At 32.4% G+C, this 17990-nt stretch overlaps 1 protein-coding gene across 3 annotated transcripts; it reads left to right on the forward strand.

The window, feature by feature from the left end:
- The first annotated feature begins 556 nt into the window (after positions 1-556).
- On the forward strand, positions 557-17813 carry Cip4 (formin-binding protein 1-like Cip4). 3 transcript variants are annotated; one of them, XM_090168241.1, is made up of 14 exons: positions 557-992; positions 10345-10460; positions 10526-10576; positions 10643-10790; positions 11075-11137; positions 11370-11474; positions 11541-11669; positions 11756-11902; positions 11965-12174; positions 14191-14309; positions 14491-14623; positions 14706-14875; positions 14996-15174; positions 15249-17813. In XM_090168241.1, exons 1-14 carry the CDS (start codon positions 969-971, stop codon positions 15404-15406), a joined length of 1752 nt encoding a protein of 583 aa, XP_090024367.1. In that variant the 5' UTR covers positions 557-968; the 3' UTR covers positions 15407-17813. The 3 variants fall into 3 exon arrangements, with proteins under 3 accessions (XP_090024367.1, XP_090024368.1, XP_090024369.1); XM_090168242.1 differs by having other exon boundaries at positions 558-992; positions 15008-15174; XM_090168243.1 differs by having other exon boundaries at positions 558-992; positions 14212-14309.
- The last annotated feature ends 177 nt before the right edge of the window (positions 17814-17990 follow it).

Below are 17990 nucleotides of genomic sequence, written 5' to 3' on the forward strand. Positions count from 1 at the left end.
TCCGTCAGCACCCCCCCCTTGAAATTTTCCGCCAAAACCCCCCCTGAAATAAAATCCTGGATACGCCCTTGGCCGTAGGCGGCAGCATTCTAGTTACCTATGAGATTTCTATGGGTAGAGCGGCGGTATAAGGGTCTACCAAAGATAATTTAAACTCGTACCCTAGATTCGAATACTGAGAGCTTTCCCACTGACGGTTTTGTTATGAAGCGTTTACCCTTTTCCAGCACGTGACCTCAGAAAAATCGTGCTCCATCGGTTGCGGTAAGGCGCAAACCATGGAGCGAATTTTTTCTGAGCTCCAGCGGGAAGTTGGTAAACGCTATCGGCAACGCGCGAGAGAGTGATTTCGAATCTAGGGTACGAGTTTAAATTATCTTTGGGTCTACTAAACTGTAATTCATTTGAGTTAATAATTAAAAATTAATTTTTATAAAATTTTGATCGGCTGCTTTTGTTGAAAGGTTGACCTAAATAACTAGACAAAATAGGCCTACAGAAATATAATTGCCGAACTCAACGCTTCCAAAAATTGTAAGTTCCCAGAAACATGCCAGAAACAGGCCTTGCCTCTGGCATTCTGGCAAACCTGTTAAGCGTTCGAGTGCATTTTTTCCATCAAACGCCAAATGATGTTTTATCGGCGAGACAGGGAATTCACGCAGTTTTGAAAGAGCGAGTAAAATCGGTATTGGGTATTTTCTTTAAATTATTGTGCTAAAATGATAAAATTAAAATTGTCAATTTCGCGAACGAAGTGCAAAAGTGCCCCGTCGGATTAAGTGTCAAGAAAATAAACGAAACGGATATTCGAAATTCCAAATTGGATAGACATTTCTTTGGGCCTTGGCCAATTGTGGCGTCTAACGTCTTACTCCTCAGTCTCTTCAGTCTAAACTCCGAAGACTAAAATCAAAGTTCTGTATCATTAGCCTCTTTCTCACGAAAATATCAACAGATGTGAAATCATGACTTGGGGAGTAGAGCTTTGGGTGAGTTTAATTTTTGATATTTACTAATAACGAGACATTGATACAAATAAATTTGAACAGAATTATGCCTTAACTTACTGAACTTAAGAAATCTCAAGGAGGGGCTATAAGAGTTTTATATCTCAAAAAACTATAATTTTGGTTATTTAAGAGGATTTCTTATATTTTACCGTTGTATGAAAGAAACTATGAATTTCCAGCATAGTTCATGTATAAATGTACAGTTGAGGCTAGTAAACCTGTTAACAAAATTGTTCAACCTCTTGTTACCGTATTTAAGGAATTTGTAACTCGCTTTTTAAACTGGTAACTCTCTTAGTTTTACATTATTTAATATTACATATTACATTAAAAATGTTAATAATTTTAAAACAGAGATTTCACCCAACAGTTAATTTTCAGAATTCTTATATACCAAAATTCCTAAATCATGCGAATCGCAGCGAACTGAATCATATTAGACACAACCAATTGTCACGCTTAAGATCTATAACATTTCATCTTTGATTTGAAATTACATACTACACTCATTTACAACTAGTCCTATGTCCTATAGAATATCGCCCACTTTTCTTGTTTCTTAAAAAGAAAGAAATTCTAAACTATTAAACCAGTTGAAAATGAATCTATGGTGAGCCACCCATATTAAATGACTCCAATGTGTTTCTCCGTATCTGGATCATCTGATCCTAGTTTTTTAAGAAGCCATAGAAGTTCTGACTGAGCCCCAATTTGTTCTCCCTAAGAAGTAACCCACCCTTTCATTAACGGTTTTCGGTAGCATTGTTACCCCATATATTTCTTCCCATTATATTTTCCGCTCCCCATCCGCGCGTAGGATTCTTAACCCCAGTGCTAAGGATACTCGCTCAATTTAAGACGGCCGCAGCCCGTACCTCTTGCTCCGCCTGCCAACAAACTATGATCGAATTTGAAGCTACACCGTGGCGGAAATTGGCGCGACTAATTTTAATTGCTTTCGCAGCCGATTCAACTCGGGTCTATTACCAATTTAAGCTTCGCATTACCATCTTTCCTACTGTACGGTCGCATCCTAAATTTCATTAATATAAATATGTTATTGCCACGCGCAGGGGCGTATGGCTCAGTAACTTTCAAAGCGGAAAAAATGAACGGATTTTTCATAATTTCCTAGTATACGAAATTATAACATAAAATACCTCCGTAAAAAATGTCGCCATAAAAAAAACTGAAATTTCTGGATAACTGCTCTTAATTCGTTATCTTTTAGTCACTGAACGCTCCACTTGAGCGATTACAAGTTCTATTCCATGTAAGAGAAATTACGAGTTTAATTGAAATGGAATCGGAAATATCAGTCGTGTAAATGCTAGTATCTAAAGCCCTCTTTTTTTTTCAATTTGGATAGCTACTAGGAAACATGACTATCCCCTTTAAAGGCTGGAGAGAAACCACCTTTGAACGTATGTCTGCATGACGAGGGTTAAAAATCCCAGGTTTTTTTAGGGTCTTTTCGATAGTTAAAGGTCTGGTATACCTGATACAATCGCGATGAAAGAGAGTCTATGTCGCAGCTGTTCGGTCTGGTACCAGACGCTGTTGGCCATCAGTTGAATTTTTTGAATTTAATAGTCTAGCCGTCATTTTAGGCGATGGGAGGGGGGTCTTGTACAGGGCGTTTTTATGAATAGGCATTTTTTGGTAAATATATTGACTCAAATTTTCCTTAGTTGGACTTGTAATCATTGCGTGACTCTCTGTATATTCTTAAACATATATTAAAGGAATAGGAGCTTTTACGAGGCTTCAAAATGTTCTCGAAGGGTTTGCACCGGGTACTTCCGGTAAATTTATTTTCTTTAGGCGAGGATTTAGTCATAACATTACCGGAAATTAATAGGCCTAAAATACCCCCTAGACGATAAATCGGCGGAGTTGTTATTCCTCTTTTATATTTTCTGTGGTATTATTCAGACAGTAATTGCACCATAGCTTTAAATATATCTGGTGTATGAATCATACCTAACGAATGTTTTTATTGCCATCGCTAAACGATATCCTTGTTCGGATTTCCATTGAAAAGTAAACACAAAAATAAATACTCTGTCTCGCCTTCCGCCCAGTTTCGATAAATTTAATTATTTCTGGTTATCAATAGTATTTAATATTTAATTGGGGAAAAATGATATTAAGATTACCCGAAGTAATAATTAAAAAATTTTAGTAATAATTTCAATTTGTGTTTCATTAATTGAATCATTAATCTTTTAGTTGGAAAAATAAACAAAATTAATTAATTTAATAGAAGTTAGGGGTGATTAGCGCTAGTTACGTTAAGAACGAGACGTAGCGTGATTTGGCGGACTATTTTTCGGTTAATTTCAGACTCCCTTTAAGATTACCATAAAATTCAGTAAGCATTTGAATTTTTTGTATCATAAAGTGGATTTTTTTATTCGTTGAAAATAAACAATTTAAGATTAAGATTTTTATAAATTTTAGTAAGCAACAATTTTCTGTTTCATAAAATAGTAAAATTGAATTTTTTTGGCGTTAAAAAGAAACAAATATTAAAGATTTTAACAATTTTTATGCTCGATTTGGTAAACTTGTATAAACAGGGTTCGTACACTACCTGGAAAAGTCAGGGAATTTGAAAATGTTTCCAAAGGTCAGGAAAAGGCAGGGAATTTGAAAATGTTTCCAAAATGTCAGAGAAAAGTCAAGAAATCTGAAAATGGTCTCAAAAAGTAAGGGAAAAGTCAGGGAATTTGAAAATTATTTAAAAATGTCAGAGAAAAGTCAAGAAATCTAAAAATGGTCCCAAAAAGTCAGGGAATTTGAAAATTATTCCAAAATGTCAGAGAAAAGTCAAGAAATCTGAAAATGGTCCCAAAAAGTAAGGGAATTTTAAAATGACCCCCAAAAAAATCGGGCAAATAAATATTTGAAAGTAAATATTTTTCAAGATTTTCATCTCAAACCATTCATTTATTCTACAAAAATGGTCAGGGAAAATCTGGAAATGTCAGAGAATTTAATTCCTGAAATTTTGTACGAACCCTGATAAAGGACTACTTATTCGCATCTAAAACATTTGGAATTCCTAGCATTCTATGGTATCATATTAATAATAATAAAAAATTTATTAATTTATCGTATAGCTCGAAAATATTTCTCAGTTCAAGGGCTCGTAATTATTTACTCTACGGCGTAAAATTATATATAAAAAAAAAGTCCGCCTTAGGCATGGCGTTAATGAAACTGCCGTTTCGGGTACTAGGAACCAAAGAGAGACAAAAAAGAAAAGAAATTATAAACATTTATTTTGCTTTTGCCGGGTTGGGGAAACGTTCGCTTGGAGGGCTTTTGGAAATCATTTCCTATCTCTTCTTTAATTTGGCCGATATAGGGAAGGCAAATGGAAATTTGGTTTCTTTTAATCCGCTTCGTCCAAAGAACTGTCATTCTTAGTCGTGCTTTCCAATGGGGTATTGTTCTCTGGTTTGCCCCCTTTATTTTTCAAACTATAAAAGACGATATTTTGTAAAGGGGTTTGTTTGTGAGCGTTCGAGAATGAAAGTGTAGCTCTTTTTCGTATGAAGGAAATCGAGGGGGTTGTCATATCGGGAAATCCGTTAGCATTTTTTTGCTTTATTTGGTTTGCGAGATAACTCGGTCGTTATCGGTTGGCGTTACGTGAAATTACAAGTGGTTAAATAGCCGTATTACACGGGTGTAGTTTATGCCAAAATATTTGTTTATTAATTCTGTTTGCCGTAAATTCAGGGACCCTCAGAGATCCCATAATTCCTACAAAATCCTATATTTTCAGAAATGTTCTGTAACATCCTATATTTTCAGAAATGTTCTGTAACATCCTATATTTTCAGAAATGTTCTATAACATCCTATATTTTCAGAAATGTTCTATAACATCCTATATTTTCAGAAATGTTCTATAACATCCTATATTTTCAGAAATGTTTTGTAACATCCTATATTTTCAGAAATGTTCTATAACATCCTATATTTTCAGAAATGTTCTATAACATCCTATATTTTCAGAAATGTTCTGTAACATCCTATATTTTCAGAAATGTTCTGTAACATCCTATATTTTCAGAAATGTTCTGTAACATCCTATATTTTCAGAAATGTTCTATAACCTCCTATATTTTCAGACATGTTCTGTAACCTCCTATATTTTCAGAAATGTTCTGTAACATCCTATATTTTCAGAAATGTTCTGTAACATCCTATATTTTCAGAAATGTTCTGTAACATCCTATATTTTCAGAAATGTTCTGTAACATCCTATATTTTCAGAAATGTTCTGTAACATCCTATATTTTCAGAAATGTTCTGTAACATCCTATATTTTCAGAAATGTTCTATAACATCCTATATTTTCAGAAATGTTCTATAACATCCTATATTTTCAGAAATGTTCTATAACATCCTATATTTTCAGAAATGTTCTATAACATCCTATATTTTTAGCAAAATCCCCACAAGTCCTATAAAATCCTATAATTTTGATATTTTGCCCTTTTCAAATCCATCCACTCACTTTTCAGTTAAATTGCTAGATTTAGTTATAGCATAAATTCCTATACAAAGTCATTCCAGTTTCTGTTTTTGTTAACATAGTTAGCTACTAAAGTATTGTTTTGATAAAATGGTTAAATACTTTATATTTTTGAGTATTTATTATTTCACTAAATATAGATTTTGTTTTAAATGCATTAACTTAGTAAAGGAAATAGCATATATAGTCCTATAAAATCCTATAAAATCATATAATTTTTAAAAAAATAGTCCAATAAAATCCTATCATTTTGAAAAATGCCCCAATAAAATCATATAGTTTTGAAAAAATAGTCCTATAAAATCCTATAGTTTTGAAAAAATAGTCCTATAAAATCCTATAGTTTTGAAAAAATAGTCCTATAAAATCATATAATTTTGAAAAAATAGTCCAATAAAATCATATAATTTTGAAAAAAAAAGTCTTATATCATCCCATAATTTTTAAAAAAATAGCCTTAAAATCCTATAATTTTGAAAAAATAGTCCAATAAAATCCTATAATTTTGTCGTTAATTATATATATTTATTTGCGTAAATCAAGCGTAAATTAGATTTATTTGCCTAATTCTCGAATCTCGACGGGGTTTGCCTCCTTTATTTTTCAAACTATAAAAGACGATATTTTGTAAAGGGTTTTGTGTGTGAGCGTTCGAGAATGAAAGTGTAGCTCTTTTTCGTATGAAGGAAATTGAGGGAGTTTTTATATCGGGAAATCCGTTAGCATTTTTTTGCTTTATTTGGTTTGCGAGATAACTCGGTCGTTATCGGCTTGCGTTACATGAAATAACAAGTGGTTAATTAGCCGTATTACGCGGGTGTAGTTTATGCCAAAATATTTGTTTATTAATTATAAAAACTGAAGATTTGAGTGGGGACACTGCCGTAAATTTGATAGATTTATTTGCCGTAAATTAGATAGATTTATTTGCCGTAAATTAGATAGATTTATTTGCCTAATTCTCGAATCTCGACGTGATTTTTGAAATTTCCCCTTATCGATTAACCTAAAAATAACCGTGATAAAATCAATATATTTTCGACTATCGTGAACAGCGGGAATATCCACTTCTAAATTCCCATTTAGTCGATGAATGTTATGCAATTTCTAGGGTTAGTTTGCATCTCTCTTTTGTAATGTCATCCAAATTACGGTCAAGATATGTAAGGGCATTTCGGAATTCCAGAACTTATTTTCATATTTTAAAGTGATTTTCGTGCTGTGAAGTATTCGAGATTTTGATTTTAAAATTTATATATTTTTCTAAAAACTATTCAAGATTTTATGATTTGAAAATTTAATTAATTTTCTGCTAAATATTCGAGATTTTATGATTTGTAAATTTAATTAATTTTCTGCAAAATATCAAAGGTTTTATGATTTTAAAATTTATATTATTTTCTGTGAAATATTCGTGATTTTAGGAATTTAAAGTTGATTTTAAAATTTATTTTAATGTAAAATATTCAAAATTTTAAGGTTTTGAAGTTGATTTTGAAAATTATATATTTTTCTAAAAACTATTCAAGATTTTATGATTTTCAAAATTTAATTAATTTTTCTGCTAAATATTCGAGATTTTATGATTTTAAATTTTTTATACTTTTCTGCCAAATATCTGAGATTTTAGAAATTTAAAGTTGATTTTAAAATTTACATAATTTTATGTAAAATATTCAAAATTTTAAGATTTTAAAGTTGATTATGAAATGTATACAATTTTTTGTAAATTATTCGCATCGTCTTGAACCGAGGAATGTGTGTTTATTTCTTCTTAGGAAGGATGATTATGTTGACTCCAAGTGTAAACTCCCCCCCCCTCCCCTTTTCCCTCAAAAATCCAATCAGCTCGGTATCACTTTGGACGCCAATGGAGCAAACGCCGGTGACGTCCCCCCCCCTCACTTACCCGGCGGAAATTGGATCATTCTCGCTAAATATAAATATATTCTTGCTTGAACAAATTATGCTCATTATCTACTCAATTTTTATTAAATTCCTATAAGCTTCCATAACACTACCTCGTACCATGGGCCCATGATATTTTAGATACACATGAGCGTTATATCATGTATTTCTGGTTATATCTTTATCAAATATTTAATATCATAAGTTACATAAAAACAATAAGCATGTCATTTTGTCAATTAACGAAGATTATTACGCCTTTTTATAAAGCAACATTTACCTTCTTGTTTTTGATGATGCTACTGCGTCACGGGTACCCTAGACATAAGAGTAAATTCGACGAGGCACCCTGTTTATAAACTGAACTGAACTGAACTTCTACGTATTTCATGACGAATGAACTACATTAAAACAAGTTCAGCCAGCGTAGCCATCGCGTAGCTTTGGGCTATGGCCGCCATTTTGAGGGCAGTTTTTTATCTATAGGAAAAAGCATGGGTGACGTCGACATACGTCACACTGATATTACTCTATTATGGCGTATTCCATTGGGACCGTTTTCGAGTGATCTGGATTATACGGTGACGTCACTACTCGAGCTCCGATGTGACAAAACTCCTCGCCAGAGCAGCTCTCAATGAAATATGAATTTTTAAGAGAGTGGCGTATCGTCTGCTATTTTCCGAAAGTCAAGCTTAAGTGTATGAAGTTCGTATTCCATTGGTGATCCGAGCTGCTCGATTTTTCCCAATGGAAAACGAAAATAAATCCCGAGCGCTCCGAGCATCCCAATGGAATACGCTATTAGTATGTATTTAAATATGCCAAAGACGAACTATACTAGTACCACGGACGATAATTTACCACTCAGTATGGTTGCAAGTCCAAATCGGATCTGTGTGATATTATCAGTACCGGAAAAAGGCCAGAAAAATAGCGTTAAAACAATAGGAAGTGCCATACTTATTGTTATTACATTACTTATGTTAATATTCATTTTAAAATGACCAAATACATTTAAACTCCATTAATATCTGAACTTTGACACCCATCGCGGTGAAATTCGTGTTTATATCATCGAGAAACTTTCAATTTCAAGCGTTTCATTTTTCAAAAGGTGCTAAAACGAAATTTGTAGAATCTTTTTCAAAACTCGTATAAAAAGAAACTAGTTTCTTCCCCTCAGTGATCGCTTTTCATTGCTATCAACATATTACAGAAGAAGTAAAAAAGTATCTTCGCCCGTACCCTACCGATAAAGATTTCGAATGTTTGACCTTAATAAGCCTAGGGCCTGTTTTGTGACGATTGCCCCGATAACTGGCTATTTTTTTTGCGGGCAAAAAGAAACGCCTGCCAAAACCGTCGGAAAAATTAAGTTTATTCCTCGAGAAAGACGTTGTCCAAAAAATATCGCTTAAAAACTGGTTATAAACATTCCTGATACAGCCCAAGTTACGCGGTCCAGGGTTACGAGGCTAATAATATTTTTGTATATAGTAATTCATTCTTCTAACGGAAGTAGATTTCGTAAGTGACCCCCCCTGGTTTTGGTACTATTTCGGGAGAGTACTCTTACCCCCTTCCTTACCCATTATTTTTTTTTTTGCTTAATCTTTTACATTGAAGTACCGGCGGATGTAAACATAACGGTATAATACAGTCGACAAGATACCGAACTACAAACTTCCGACTTCTTTGGCTGATGGTTCGAGGGAACTTTGCGGAGGGGTAAAGTTGGTGATAGTTTGGTTTTGTTTGGATTGTCAGATGTGACGACTGACTTCCGTGCCGAGAACTTCGACCTTCCTCTACATTCTGATTCCATTGTTTTCCCCAAATTAAATCCATGAATGACTTTTGTAATTGTTTAGCGGCCTCTAAGTTGCCGTCCATTCAATTTCCTTTCTTCGGGAAAATATTTCCAGATAAAAGGATGTGGCTTTTAAGCACTATAAATAAAGAAAATATCTGCGAAGTCCAACCTTTAGAGACAATCAAACTATCATTGAGGCTTTTACCTCCCCCCACTTCTAAAACCAAAATACATTCCTTAACATCTAATTAAATATTATAATTAAGAAATTAAATTAGAACATAAATATTAAAAATTTCATATTGAAAGACCTTAACTATCCATGTAATTTTTTTTGGTGAACCAGATATCAGTGTTGTTTGATTTAAATAATTTTTTATTAAATTACAATTGAATTTTATTGAAATCTTGATTAAAGAATTTGTGAAAATGTTCAAAATAGTTTTTGTTTCAATAAAATAAAAGAGACTTAAAACGGTTTTAAAATTAACAATTTATTTATTTAAAAAATTCCACGTTTCCGAGGTTGTTCCTCCGAAACGTTGGATTTTTTAAATAAATAAATTGTTAATTTTAAAACCGTTTTAAGTCTCTTTTAATTTAGTTTTTTCACCATGTGCTTCTCTTCACCTCTATTTTGTTTCAATGCTATTGCGAAGCTAATTAAAATTCATAGTAATTAATAAATTAAATTTAAAACAAGTTTTAGTTTTCATATTCAATGAATAGTAATTATCAATTTTCCATGGAAAAAAGGCATATTATGTGTTAAAATCAATGAAACAACAAGTCATTTAAAATGAATAATCCGATTTAAATCATCAAGTTAATTTTATTGTAAATTAATAATATCCACAAAATTGCTAGAAAGGCATTCAAACTATTTATGTTATCGTAAAATACCTTAGACCTTTTCTTTTGGGAAACCTACAAATGTTTACACATTGAAGGCCACAACCTATTTACTCTACGTCCACCTGTATTTACTGTTGTATCCTATAAAAAAAAGTGCTGTCAAGGCTAGAAATTAATGGTTGATTTTTTTCACTTTTATAGGACCAGTTTGACAATATATCCCAACACACGCTACGTGGCCTTGATTTCCTAGAAAAATTTTGTCAATTTATTAAAGATAGGTGTACGATAGAATTGGAATATGCGGGTAAACTTAGGTAAATATATATTTAAATTATTATCTATCATATAAATTTCCACGGTTATTAATTTTTATTTATAGAAGGCTATGTAAAAATTATCAGCCGAAGAAAAAAGAGGAGGAAGATTATCAGTTAGTAATTTTATTTATTTATGAATTTATTTGGTGTTTAATGAAATATTTGCGTGCATTTTAAAGGTTCTCATCATGTAAAGCTTTCGTGCTCATGTTAAATGAAGTCAACGACATGGCTGGACAGCATGAGTTAGTGGCTGAGAATATGACAGCCAAAATAGTTAAAGAAATTTCTGTTCTGTTAAAGGAACTTAAAGACGAAAGGAAAAAAGTATGGAAGTTTAATTTCTTCATGGTCTCTTAATTTTTTTTGGGCCCTTCTCCCCATTTTGGTCCTCCTTTTTAATCGCCCACAATCTCATTCTATTGATACATGTAATTCCCAATCTCAAGCCTCTCTCAGTTGGGGTGAATTTGAAACCGTATTTTTTTATTGTTGGTGCAATTTCTTAAAGACTCCTTATTCATCCATTTCCTGTCTGAATTTGCTTTTCTGTCTCATCTTAAAAACATTTTTGCAAGATTTTTATTTGGTGTTTACGATATCTTTTTAAGCATCTACACGAGGGAGTGAGATTGCAGAATAATTTAAATGCGTCGTTGGGATTTTTAGATAAGGTATCTAATTTCGTAGCTTTCACTGTACCACCCACGTTTAAAACAAAGTAAAATACAGAGTTTTCATGCTAAAAAAGTATGAATCACTTTGTTATACTTATTAATTGGTAATGTCCGATTCTGATTTTTACTCTAATCTCATATTTTATGAGTGCATACTTTGTTTTGTGCGTTGCTAGTACCAATGTTTGATGAATATTAGGTTAAAGCACTGACGAATTATTTGTTACAGTCCAAAAAGGCATATGAAAAAGCTTATCGGGAAGCGGAAAAAGCCCAAGATGCTTTTACAAAAGCTGACCAAGATTATAATTTATCACGTGCTGATGTTGGAAAAGTAAAGATTATTATTACTATGTACAGAGGAACATGATTATCATATTTGTAATTGTTGCGTATATAGGCGAAACAAATATCAGTGACCAAAACACAGATCTGCGAAGACTGTAAAACCGACTATGCGAATCAATTACAGAAAACCAACGAATTACAAAGACTCCATTATACTGATCTGATGCCAACTGTCTTTCAAGTAAATATCCTTGGTTTTTTAGTAGAATTTTGCATATCAAAACTAACAGAACAGGAAAAAAATGAGTGTGTCGTTCCATTAATTAGCAACTTCAGGAAGTTGACGAAAGGCGGATAACTTGTATTCAGAATTTTGTCAAACAAAAATCAGAGATCCAAAGAAATGTGATACCAATTATTAATCAATGCTTAGACGGAGTTGTCAAATCGGCTGAATCAATTGATTCCAAAGAGGTAATGACTTAAGATTAATATTCATAAAATACCCAACTTTTAATTTTTATTTATGTTTCCAGGATTCTTTATTAGTCATAGAAAGATATAAGTCTGGTTTTCCAATTCCCGAGGACCATCCATTTGAGGATTTAAGCGCTATAAGGATTAACGACAACTCCAGTACTATAACGTCTTACCCAACCCTACGGAATGACACGATAAAAGGAACCTTGTCAACTGGAAAGCTCAAAAAGCGAACTGGAATCTTTGGTCTCTTCAGCACTACTAAGGTACGTTGACTGGTTTAATGTTTCTTGCCAATATATCTGATATTCAGATCAAGTTCAAAATTGTTCGGGGATAAAATACCTTGGTTAATATTAATTTAAATCTGATAGCAATTAGTGAAATAATTTTGAAATTCCCTATACAGTCTCTGCCTTCATTTACAATTTTAATATCTCTTTTAATTTTGATCTTTTTTATCTCTCTCTGTCTTCAGAAGGTGTTTTGGGTAATAACTTTAAATGTTTTATTCAATTATCTTCCCTTCATTTTTTTAGATTAGCTTGTTTCACTCTATTAGCTTGAAAGATGAAAGTATTCCAACACTTTATTAGTACTTTTGTTTTTCAACTCTTTTTTTTTTAATTTATAGCAAAGTTTGTATGTAAAGTTGATTGTTTTTATCAATCTTTTTTTTTCCCTCCTTTCGATGGTATTTCTGAACTTTTCTGGCCTGTGGTTATTGGTGGGGTTTATGATGCCTGTTTTATCTATTCCGGAGTAAGTAAATATGCGTGAATGAGTTGCCATAGCTACTCGCATCTCTTTCGAACCTTTGAACCTTTTGGTTGTATTGTTTATGTAATGATTTAATCCTTTTGCTTTTGCTATGGTAGTAACTATGCACTTTCAAACTCAATATTACAAAGTTCGGCTAAAATCTATTAACATCCCTTATTCCTTTTATTTCAATCCTTACTGTTAACAGAGTATGGTTTGTCGTGTAGGAGAGATCTAGTTTCGTAAAATATTTCAGTAAAAAAAGGGTTTATTTAATTTAAGTTATATCAGAAGTATATAAATATTTGTATAAATTGAATTTCATATATATAAATATTTATCTTCTGAGAGAAGTATCCATCAAGTTCATTAAAGTAAAACATTGTCAGTAAAAAAATTGGATTTATTTAATTTAAGTTATATCAGAAGTATATAAATATTTCTTTTATGAGAGAAGTATCCATCAAGTTCATAAAAATAAACCTGTATTTTAACATGTACTTTTGGCAGGCTCTAATTGCTGCGTATTTCCTGCCAAAGTGTACAAACTTACATCAAATATTGGCTCAAAATATAATGCGTGTATTACTCTGCCTAATTATGTGAAATTAATCATACTTTTCACTATAATAGTCTTAGGAAATATCTGTCCAGCACAATTTTTCTTCCAAATATGTCATTTGAAGAAGTAGTGGGAACCTGCAAAGGTGTTTCAAGCATATGTAACATAATCCCTCATAAGTATGCCTCTGTATAACATTTCCATAGACAAAACTTCTTATAATCCTTGCTCTATTGAAAAGGTTGCCATGGAACAAAATCTACTAATAGCGATGCACCAGCTAATCTATAGATTGTCGAACACAGAAAATCGTGATCAAAACTGCGGTGTTTTAAAATCTGCTTCACTAACTTCAGTTTCTCTTTAATAAAATTAACGACGCAATTTTCGTCACGGAGATGGAAATGACGTAATTTACGAAATATCCTGTCAACAAGGTTTCATTATAGAAAATGTTTTTATGGCAAACTTATGAATGATTATGTTACATATGATTAATGAGATTTTGGGAATGGAAAGATTGGACAGACTGTAAACAGAGCGAGTTATTTAAGTTTTTGTGGAAGCAATAGGGAGATGAATACCTCTTCTAAGAGATATATTATATACTCGTAGTTACAAGTAGTAGTATTCGCATGTGTAGGGTTTTAACCTCGCTGGAGACATAATTGTTAAAGTTATGGCTGCTAATGTTTTAGTGAAAGTACTTCAATGATTATCAGCCACGAGTAGCCCCCAGTTTACCCCTCGCATAGTTTTAACAGAAGTTGAGAGTTCACAGTTTGCACTGTCTCGTTATTTTTTTAAAATCCTAACCACTTAAACGTTGTATGAGTAGCCTTAGAGCCTTTGTTGTATTCCTTTTGGTTTCTCCACTAATTATCACCCTTACACCCTTTGTTCCACAAATGTGGCAAGAAGGAATTTTAAAATAATTGAACCAATAATGCAAACTTAGAATCACGTTGATGAATCGAAGGAAGACTTTAGCGATCAACCTCCTATGCAGAGGAAAAAGAAACTTCAGCAGGCAATTGACCAAATTAATGCTAAAATACAGCAAGAAACTGCTGCCAGGTAAAATTACATAATTTGAATGTTTAATTAGCCTTTAAAGTTCATAAACTCCTGGATTTACGCAGATGTTTACAACAAATCTAGCAGTTTATGAACATCACGCTTTGGCTGCTAAGTCACTTAATGTAAATTGAAAAGGCTAATTTACTAAATATTTATCTCCTTTAATTGAATGGCTTAGAGACGGTCTGATCAAAATGCGGGATGTATATGAAAAGAATCCAGCCTTAGGCAATTTATTAAGTGTGGAAGGACAATTAGCGGAAAATGGTATTCAACTAGACAAACTACAAAGCGAGCTACAGAAATATCAGGTAATTAAAAGGATTTCTTCATTTTTTACTGTCTGAAAAAAATTAGTTTATATGGATTTAATTTATTTTTCCCATTTTACAGGGTTACCTTATGGAGGCTGATTTAAAACCCCATACGCCTAATGTAAATAAAAAAGATAGAAATAGTATTTCAGAGGAATCATTGTCACGGAGTGCTTCTGATTCCAGCGTCTGTAACCCTAACAATAATAATAAATTATCAGCACCTGGTACGCCATTGCCAGCCCATGGGTGAGTGTTCGTTTCTGCTGATCTTTTTCAAATGGGAGTTTTGTGTTTAAACTAAGAACTTAGATAATTGGTAGAGTTGAAACCTCCTTAGCATTTGATTTAGTGAAGCTCTTTTGCTAGCTCGTCTAACAGTCCTGAAAGTGGAATTGGAACGAGTCATACTAGCATACCTGATGCAGATGCCGATGCCGATGCGGATGGAGCTTTAGAGGGGGAATATGAAAATAATGGTGATTTACAAGAATTTGATGAACTATTACCAGTTTTGGGTACGGCAAGAGCTTTATACGCTTTTGAAGGTAACTTTCATTCTTTTGTCGTGTTTTTTGGATATTTTTCTTATTTATACAACATTTTTTCATTCTACTATAAGCTCAAAGTGAGGGTTCCATACCTATGTTTGAAGGGGAAGATTTTGATGTGGTTGAACTTGATCAAGGAGACGGGTGGACTCGCGTTCGTAAAAGTAACATGGAGGAAGGGTTTGTGCCAACCACATACATAGAATGTCACCTCTACAATAGTTGCTGATCCTTCTCAAATTTGGTAAACTTATTTTATCATAAAAGACATAGCAAGCTCACATTGCGATGTGCAATATGTTGCATGCTAATTCTGAACATCGTAAAAAGAGCCCATTTCAGTTTAAACACTGTTGCGCTTTGGTTGTGCGGGACTTAAAATAAAAATAACATTTATTCGGTTTTAGCTTAGAATCTGTCGCAAAAAAATGTAGAATATCATATATTCTTAAATATCTCTCTACTCCATGACCATAAATTTTTTATATTCTTGAAATGGGGGGGAAAACTGATAAAAAAGACTTGGTAAATTTGGGATCTGTAATATCAGGAGTTATTATTTACTCTTGTCCTTTTGCGTTAGTTTGCGCTATTGTTGAAATGCATTGTGCAAGAGTCAGAACTGTTGTTCATTTTGCAGTTGCTCAAATCAATTTTTATTTACTTATATTGAAAAAAAAACATGAACACAAATATTGCATTTTTGTTAGTGACCCCAATTTCTTTAATGTATATGGAACTATGTTACCTTTTTATTTAAGATTTGGTAAGTTAAGCAATATCGTTCGGAGATGACGAACAGGTATTATAGTGGACTATTTGATTTTTTAGAACGCTGTAAGTTTTAAAAAATATTTTAGAATTTGTAACGAGTTTATTTTCTAAGGTGCCTTAAATCTTTTTATTTTTAGATACATGTAATTACTAATTATGTATTAGTCTTTAATTCCAATGTGATGAGAAACGTTACTGTATTTAAAATCATCCAGGTTTTTGTGTTTTAAAAAGTTTAAAATTCAAGTTCCTTCAATTTTAGTAAAGAGAAATTAACAAAGCTACAAAAATTGAGAAATTACAAATTTTCATGTACTTTTTTTTAACTTTCATCAAAGTAAATGTCATACGCAGGTCTCTGACTGGCTAGCTCTAATTTTTGTCCTAGTAATTTTTAACCACTAATTGCGTGCGCAAATTTTCCGGCCCAAGATAGCCAGTTATTGTTTAAACCTAAGGGCTCTGAACTCCTACATAAAGATGAGGTTTTTGTTTCTCTTTCCTACAATCAATCTCTACCCATTTGACTGAATTCTGCAACATGGTGCGAGCATGATTTAAAAGCCAACGTTGGGTTAATGTTATTCACAAAATTAAAAAAAATTGTCACAGTTTAAATTTTTAATAGTTTGACGCTCATAACCTTTTTATTGAAACAATATCTTAAAAATTAACTTTTTAATAGTTAAAACAATTTTTGAAGAGCCATTTTTGAGCCTGCTAGGAACAACTTTACACATTTGTGTTTTCATTAACAAGTTACACAAATGCATGTACGCCTGCTTTGGTTTTATATGTCATTTATAGATCATAATTCAAAGTAAAACGGAAGTGATGTTTGTACAATAATAAAATATTCTTTAAAATATTGCATTTTTCCTCTTGTTTAAATGACCGTATCCCATTTCATCAGACTGTAGCATGTATAGTTTACAATATATATTAAATAGTAGAACAAGCTTCATTTTGTAGCTTGTGAAAGCATCTGCAGTTACTGTAAATATAGTCTTTGTATATTTTTACATTTTGTTACATTTTTTAGTTGAAACTTACATTTACTTACAAACCTCAGTTGACCTGCAGGACTAATAGGTTTCTTATTTTAATTACATTAATATTTTATATACACTGTAACTCTCAGAAAATATAATATAATCGTTTAAAATGGCTCATCTTGGGAACATGTATTTCATTCTAAAAGGTTTTGTGTGTAAGGCTAATAGCCTAAGAAATTTTGCCCATCCTGCATTTGGTATCGCAGGATTATTATTAAGAAATTGTGGTGATCTATGACTTCATGAATAATGTGAAATTACATTGATGCTACTCTGCCCAAAAAGTGGTCCTTATCAAATTTTATATAGGAAAAGGAGGAGTGCAATTTGTGTTAGTGTACGTGAGATCAATAATTTAATGTGAGAAGATTTGAGGTTGTGCCATATTCGTACTACTCTCCAGAAATATTGTGTATTTAATAACAATTGGTATTTTATATCAGCTTTAATGAACTTAAAATTTGGTTGATATATATATATATAGGTATCGGCATTTCTAATTTAGGGAAATTGCGAGGGTGTAAAAAATGATTTATCAAAGGTGTTTGCCACTGTTGAATTTTATCGCATTCTCCTTCGGTTATGTCAGAAGCAATTTAGGGTTACAGAATACAAGTTGGGACAAGTAAAAACGTTATTTCTATTGTACAAATTCTTCACGATTATTAATATTATGATACCCGCGATTTGTGTTGTTTCTCCTGATCAAAATACATGTTACCCTTAATTTGGGCTGTTATAGTAATTTATTTACTGTTGCTGTATAGCAGCTAATATTGTCGAAAATAAAAATGTGGTTTTGTCTTATTTATGTGTTATACATGTCAGTTACTGCCGCACAGTACCAAGACAAGGCGTGCTTTTTTGGCCTCACCCATGGCCCATAAAATCTATCTTTTTAATTGACACAAAATTATTGGGACGGCTTTTTCGGTTCGATTCTTTTTAGTGCTTATGACAAATATTTGAAGTATTGATTAAGAT

Source organism: Leiobunum rupestre, chromosome 3 (assembly GCF_980474605.1).
Source record: "Leiobunum rupestre chromosome 3, qqLeiRupe1.1.hap1, whole genome shotgun sequence".
Classification (NCBI taxonomy): domain Eukaryota; kingdom Metazoa; phylum Arthropoda; class Arachnida; order Opiliones; family Sclerosomatidae; genus Leiobunum; species Leiobunum rupestre.

Coding starts and splice junctions, on each gene's coding strand:
- Cip4 (XM_090168241.1), top strand. CDS start 969: ATGACTTGGGGAGTAGAGCTTTGG. Junction 10,461..10,525: donor GAATATGCGGGTAAACTTAG/GTAAATATATAT, acceptor TTTTATTTATAG/AAGGCTATGTAAAAATTATC. Junction 11,475..11,540: donor CACGTGCTGATGTTGGAAAA/GTAAAGATTATT, acceptor TTGCGTATATAG/GCGAAACAAATATCAGTGAC.